A 6526-nucleotide genomic window follows, 5' to 3' on the forward strand; every position below is an offset into this window, starting at 1 on the left:
TAAAGCCTCAGATTTTATGAATATGTCAAAATAAAATTAATATATAAAAGCCAATAATATATTTATTTACATTCTTTCTTAAGAAAATAGAATTAAATAGAAAATCAAATAAATAGTAATTGTCAAACATCGATTATGAAATATTAAATTTTAATAACAACTGAAAACACATTAACTATAGATTCTTTTTTTAGAACCGGGTTTTAAAGTTGACTCGGGTCATCGGTTTTACCGGTTTTTTACCGGTTTTACCAAGTTTTCTCAAATCTGGGTTTTAAGCTGAACCGGACTTGGCTTCTTCAGCGAGTTACGGTCTGACCGGTTCGACCGGCCGGTCCGGTTTTCAAAATCATGTTTTTTCTTCATTCCATAATCTGAAATTGAAATTTATTTTAATTTATTAGTTATCTTGAAATGTTTTTTGTAACTGAAGATTTTTGGAGGCAAAAACCAACTAATTCCCTAAAAGGATAGTATGAACGATTAATCTAATCTCGACTTATAACAAAGTTTAAGATATATTTATGTTTTCATCTGGCCAAAAAGAGCAGCCTAATTCTTGATAAGAATAAAATTTATGACAGGCGGATTGACGTTTTATCCCAAAACAACTTCTACCACCAAGATACCACAAGCATTGTTATTTTGAATTGTTGTCATGGTGAAGTATTTTGGTTGCCAAAAGTTTTGCTTATCTAATCTTCAATTAAATCTATTAAGGAAGTGGGTAAACCTGAAGGATGTAACAATTTCCCTCAATTCAATTGCCAAATGATACTCAAACCGCATATAACATGCCCAAAAACATAAATATTGACACTTTTAACAAGAATCTGAAAAGAAAAAAAAAAACAAAACCAAGTTAAACACTGCAGTTGCCTAATGGATGGTTCTCAAAGATTTTTAAGGCAACATCTATCAAAGTTATGTTTTACTCTTTTAATCATGATCAAAACATTGGACAAAGAGAGGCACTCACACAAATACGGCAAAACAAAAAGAAGGATGAAAAACAAACTTAATATATAATAGTAATTCTTCTTCAAGGAAGAAGAGGAAACAAACAAGCAAAATAAACAGCCAAATAGGTGTGGACTAGTTGAGTTGCAGTAAGCTTGGAACATAACAGCAACCATTTGATCTACAAAGTTTGTATGAAGATTCTCTGACAACTTCTTGTTTCAAGGATCCATTCACTCCAAAGATGTAAGCTACTTCATGAGTGGGCTAACCCATATGGTTGTTTTTATCAAAAACCACAGCGACTTTCTTCTCCTCGTCAATGAAGAAGCACGCAAATGGCCAAAACTGCCACAGAGGGTGAACGAGTTGTTTGATATTCGCGGATAAGAAAACCTTGGGGTTCCAGGACACGGCATTGGGCTGCTCAATGGTAGTGGAAATCCAGATCTCCATCGTCAATGTATCGCAGCGCTGGAATAAGACCACAAGCTTCTGCTTATTAACACTAGTAGTTGATAGACTCAAAGTATCTTGACCAGGAAAAGCCTCAAAGGGCAGAGGCAAAGGCGACCAGAATGTTTCTCTTGTGAAATCAAAACAGACTAAGAAACTATTGCTAGTTTCTGATGATGCAAACCAGTAGGTATTTCCCTTGACAGATACCCCACGTTCATCAAATCTTATTCTCCAGTCTCGCGGAGGAAGGAGGTCAAGAATAATCCTCCATGAATCAGAGTTGAAGTCGTAGATTTTGAACTCAACAAATTTTTGGGGATAATCAATAAACCTCAAGACTTTGTATCAGAGACCATACATATACTTGTCCAAATGACCATAGAGATGCTTGTCAACTTCGTGGTGATTATGTGTGTGGTCGATCCACCTGGGTTGTTGCCGGCCCCAGTACGTGTTCCAGACCAAGAGCCTAGAGTGGTATTTGGGGATGCATAACAATAAACCATCTGAATGAAAGATTTCACACACATCGATTTGATCTAGGCCAGTAAGTTTAGCTTCAGGCTTTACAATGTCGTTGGTGGTGGAAAGATTCAATCTCATCAAACCAACCCTATAATCCATCATCATGACCACAAGAGGGTCCTCTTTTACTTGATGACCAAGGTGCTTTTTTGCAAATAACTCACATCTCGACAAAGTGTTCCACCTCTTGCAAGTAGATCGGACAGGTCTCAGAGATGTCATCGGAATTCGACAGAGCACCTCCTCTTCCATATCCCTTGGAAGATCCAACATCTTCTGTTAGTGCAGTGACGACTGAATTTTAGAAGCTAAAGAAAAACAACTCCTCAAGGTGTCCATGTACCAGTCGTGAAGTACTACATGAAGTCGTGAAGTACTACATGAAATCGTACAAGAAGTGCTACATGAAGTGAAGCTGTGTAGCTGACTTGAAGACTGGTATTGGAGCCGACTTAGAGCTGAAGTAAAGACTACTTGGAGGATAAGCAAACTATGATTTACCTTGGAGAAAAGGTAAATCATCAAGGGAAGATTTCCAAAAGACTTTGAAAAGGTTTGGAAATATTCCATAAAGGAAGATATGGTAATATCTCTTCATTGGGAAGTTGGCTAGGGCAAGCCACGAAGTCTACAAGTATAAGTAGACAGAGACGTGCCTTGGGATAGGTACCACCTCAAGAGAAGGCCGTAAGCAGAAGGGCTTTGGTGTTGAATTAGAGTAGACAGAAAGCATAAGGGATACGGGTTATGAGGGGGTCAGAGGGGTTCTTGGGTTAGTTTGATCTAGGAACGTGTTAGGCTGGTGTCTCTATCTGAGTGTGACATGTTAGTCAACTTGGAAGGGAGCTAGTAAGGCACTAGATTTATCTATGTAAAGATAAACCTTCATTGTAATCAAGCTGTAGTACTTTGTGAAATAAATAAAAGCATTGTACTTGTATGTATTACTCTCTGTAACAGATTCTTCTTGCACTTTCATCTTCTTCATCGCCCAAACTTGTCACTGTATTCCTTCTTGCAGGAAAAGTTAGGTCAACTATCAATTTAAAAAACAGAAAAACAAAAGCAACTTGCTTGTCCTCGTTACAGATTTCTTCTTTGCCTCTCGATATATATTACAATTGAAGACCAAAAAACCCTCAAGGAAAAGGATTCTATTACTGACACAAATTAATTAGGAGAAGAAAGTCGCTGTTTGTTTTTTATTCTCGTATGCAGCTAGATAAATAGACCTTTATACATAAAATCTGTTGATAAATATACAGGAAACACCTCATCTATAATGTATCGAGTTAGATTAAGTTGAATAGACTTCCAACCTAAAACTAATTAGTCATAAATAGATTGGTTCATCTTATCTTATATCCCTTCTAACTTCCTATGTGGGCACCTTTGTCCATAAATAGTTACCCCTGCCTTTTGGTCTAGTTTGTGTGTCCACAGATTGTGACATATTATTCAGCCTAAACAACTCACTATTAGTTTGGATACTTAACCAAACAAGGGTTTCTTGCTGCACAAGGAAAAAATCCCCTTTTTAAATTGCCCAAACGAATGCTCGGCAATGCTTTGCAGTTTATTAATGTTTAAGGATAAAAGAGCTAATCTCTACCTAGTTTCATACTCTTTGTCTGAATAAAAACAGAAGCACAGTAATGACTTTATCTTCTTCTTCTTCTTCTTCTGATGTCACTTCAGAAAAGGCAACAGCAAGTACTCTGCATAAAACAGCTGATGACAACAGAGATGAAGAAATTATTAGTAATGGTGTCTGATAATATATGATGAACTTGAAAGTACTCTGTTTTATAGCCAAAATCTAACCTTCCAAATGAACATATAACATGAAGTTATTTCGGTTTTACTACTCAGATCAACAGACTTAGCTCGAGTCCACAAGGTTGTCGCCAGAATCACATGACCCACAACCTAACAAAAATCAAACATAAAATGAAGCCTTAATCACTCAAAACGAGGAACTAGTAAAGCAGTTTGATGTGTAGAGAAAGAGTGTTACCGAGATGAATTTGCTCCATATGAACGGAGACGTGGCTCCAACTAGAATAGCAACAGCGTAAGCCATTTGAAGTAGTGAAACACATGTCCAAAACACCTGTGTTTTTCGCAAGAAGTATCTCATTTTAGTTTTAGTTCTGAGTCTAACAAGTTCTTTAGTTTTGGAATCTTACCCGTTTCTGACCGAGAGTAACAGAGAATGATCTGATTCCAAAGATCTTATCCCCTTCAATATCAGGTATATCCTGCATCAAATCAACACAAAGAAGCTTCATCATCTCTATACTAGTAGAATGCTTTACTTTGAGTTAACAACATAATCATCTCCATCTTTGTGTTACCTTAAACAATGCAATGACCACAGAGAAGAAGCTCATAAACGCAGTGGCGAAAATAAGAGGTCTAGTGAACATAACCGGTCTTCCAAACACATGGGTCTGCCAACAAAAGGTGATGTTGATGGATAACTTCAAAGCATAAGGAAACTAATTTTAAGTACCTGAATATGCAGATAAAAGGCTATTTGAACAATAATAGCCCGGACTGCGAGGATACACATGGCTGCAACCAATGCAAATCTTTTCCACCGTAAAAGTGGCAACTGTTTTGTAGTAGATAAAAAGTTAATAAAAGCTTTGATATCAGTTAAATCCTCAAGGTGAGAAACTTAACTTACATTGATAGAGTATGCAGTACCGAGGATGAAACTCACAAAAAGCGCCCAGAACAATGGCCATGAACCAACAATCCACCCCAGCCAGAAACTCTATAAGTTTTGTTTTTAAACAAATTAGACTTCTAAAAGTGTTACAGTTTTTTGTGAAAATGGGATTCATACCATGATGAAGAAGGAAGCTACAATCGCAATGCCGGTTTTAACAGAATACTCCCCTGATGCCAACGGAAGATATGGTTTGTTAACCTGCAAAAGGACCACATAGAGTATGATCTAAGCACTAGTGAAGATGATTTGATCACATAACACACATATGTTACCTTGTCTATTTCAACATCAGACAACTGATTGAGCCCAACTATGTATATGTTCATCATAAGAGCTGCAACAACAGCCTGACAACAAAACTCAAAATTGTTAAAACAGAGAAATGAAATAGTTAATGCTAACACACCATTCAATTTACCTCCAAGATGCCAGTGAAAAGTAATGGAGATATGTCAGAAACCTTCTCTACTGCTAAGAAAGATACAGATAAAATGCTAAGCACCTGAAAAAACCAAAAACCAAACACAGAACTAATGTTATCTTCTTGTTACAGCCGTAAAGATTTTGGTTTTCAAAAGAGGAACGTTGCTTAACTGTGCCGATAACTGTGTGAGGCCTTGAGAATCTGTAAAAGGCATCTAAAGAGTCTCTAAAAGAGTTTGGTTTGCTCTTAGGGTCGAAAGCCTCGGGCTGACCCGTTGTGGCATTTGCTTGAAACCTAGACTTATGTCTCGAACACAACAAGAACAATGAAGAAGATTCTTGACCATCAAGCCTAGAAACAAGATTGTTCCTACTCTTTGGTTTTGCAACAACATTACAACGCAGGACTCGGTTTCCTGCAAAAAAATTGAACAAAGAGCAAAACCTTAACTAGTTTCCAAAATACATTGTCTTGTCTTGTCTCCTAGACACCAAATGTAATCGAATATAAGCAATTAAGAAGCTAATTCACCCTAAACGCACCTGATAAAGAGAGGAGCTTTAGATTCTGCTTCCTCAAGCAAAGCCCACCACCAGCTGATAAATTGCATTGCATATTTGCATGCATGAGAAACAACAAAATTCAAATTAAACCCCAGAAAAAAATCAAGCTTTCTCCATACTGTTACATCTAATAAACAATTTCATTAAAAAAAAATTGAAACTTTTTTATTATAGTCAAACCTTTATGTATGGAAGTGAATCACAAGACAGAGCTTTAAGAAGGAAAAAAATAAAACAAGAAAAGGAAATAGATCTGGAAGAGATTCTAGATTACCGGCGGAGAGAAGAGAAGAACTAGAGAGGAGAGACTCCATGAAAGCTGCGTTGCTCTCTTTTTCTTTCCTTGCTTCAGTTCAAAGATCAAAGACCAAGGAGATGATCTTTGGGGACGAACAACATGAGACACGATGGGATAGTTGCAAAAGTCGGTCGAGAATTGAATAAATAATTAGTGTCACTGTTGCGTGTGTTTATGAAAGATTGACACTAAAAACTTATTTTTACCTTTTTAGGAAAAATGCAAGTAACAGATGCAAATGCAACTAGAAGAAGTAATCAAAAGTGGTTAAAAAAAGGTAGAGGTAATCAAAAGAGTTATAGAAGTAATTAGAAGAAGAAAGTCTCTAATGATAAGTGAGATGTGGTGTAGGTTTGCCACTTGGTTCCACACAAAAAAAAATCTGTCGGGGGGGACAAAGCATATCACGTGTTGTCCTTGCTAGTTATGTTGTGTCAGTTCGGGCCTCAAGTTCTCGCGGGCCGGACATTTAATCACCTCCATAGGTATAAAATACAATAAAAGTATTTAAAGTTTTAAAATATAAGTCAGATAAATTTTTGAGAATTTTTTGGGAT

General features: G+C 36.8%; 1 protein-coding gene and 1 pseudogene across 2 annotated transcripts; both read right to left on the bottom strand.

Moving 5' to 3' along the window:
* Nucleotides 1-1095: 1095 nt before the first annotated feature.
* LOC106305576 lies at nucleotides 1096-2217 on the bottom strand (annotated as a pseudogene).
* A 1241-nt stretch (nucleotides 2218-3458) lies between these two features.
* On the bottom strand, nucleotides 3459-6280 carry LOC106301964 (homogentisate phytyltransferase 1, chloroplastic). Of its 2 annotated transcripts, XM_013738461.1 has the most exons (14): nucleotides 6176-6280; nucleotides 5946-6051; nucleotides 5651-5704; nucleotides 5279-5523; nucleotides 5103-5186; nucleotides 4957-5031; nucleotides 4799-4882; nucleotides 4637-4726; nucleotides 4460-4561; nucleotides 4302-4397; nucleotides 4134-4205; nucleotides 3962-4057; nucleotides 3769-3873; nucleotides 3459-3675 (listed from the first exon to the last, which is right to left on the bottom strand). In XM_013738461.1, the coding sequence occupies exons 2-14, from the start codon at nucleotides 5983-5985 to the stop codon at nucleotides 3634-3636; spliced, it is 1185 nt and encodes a 394-aa protein (XP_013593915.1). In that variant the 5' UTR covers nucleotides 5986-6051; nucleotides 6176-6280; the 3' UTR covers nucleotides 3459-3633. The 2 variants fall into 2 exon arrangements, with proteins under 2 accessions (XP_013593915.1, XP_013593914.1); XM_013738460.1 differs by lacking the exon at nucleotides 6176-6280 and having other exon boundaries at nucleotides 5946-6169.
* Nucleotides 6281-6526: the final 246 nt, after the last annotated feature.

Source organism: Brassica oleracea, chromosome C7 (genome assembly GCF_000695525.1).
Source record: "Brassica oleracea var. oleracea cultivar TO1000 chromosome C7, BOL, whole genome shotgun sequence".
In the NCBI taxonomy this organism is placed as follows: domain Eukaryota; kingdom Viridiplantae; phylum Streptophyta; class Magnoliopsida; order Brassicales; family Brassicaceae; genus Brassica; species Brassica oleracea.

Coding starts and splice junctions, on each gene's coding strand:
- LOC106301964 (XM_013738461.1), bottom strand. CDS start 5,985: ATGGAGTCTCTCCTCTCTAGTTCTTCTCTTCTCTCCGCCG. Junction 4,727..4,798: donor TAGCTTCCTTCTTCATCATG/GTATGAATCCCA, acceptor CAAAACTTATAG/AGTTTCTGGCTGGGGTGGAT. Junction 4,058..4,133: donor TTACTCTCGGTCAGAAACGG/GTAAGATTCCAA, acceptor CGAAAAACACAG/GTGTTTTGGACATGTGTTTC.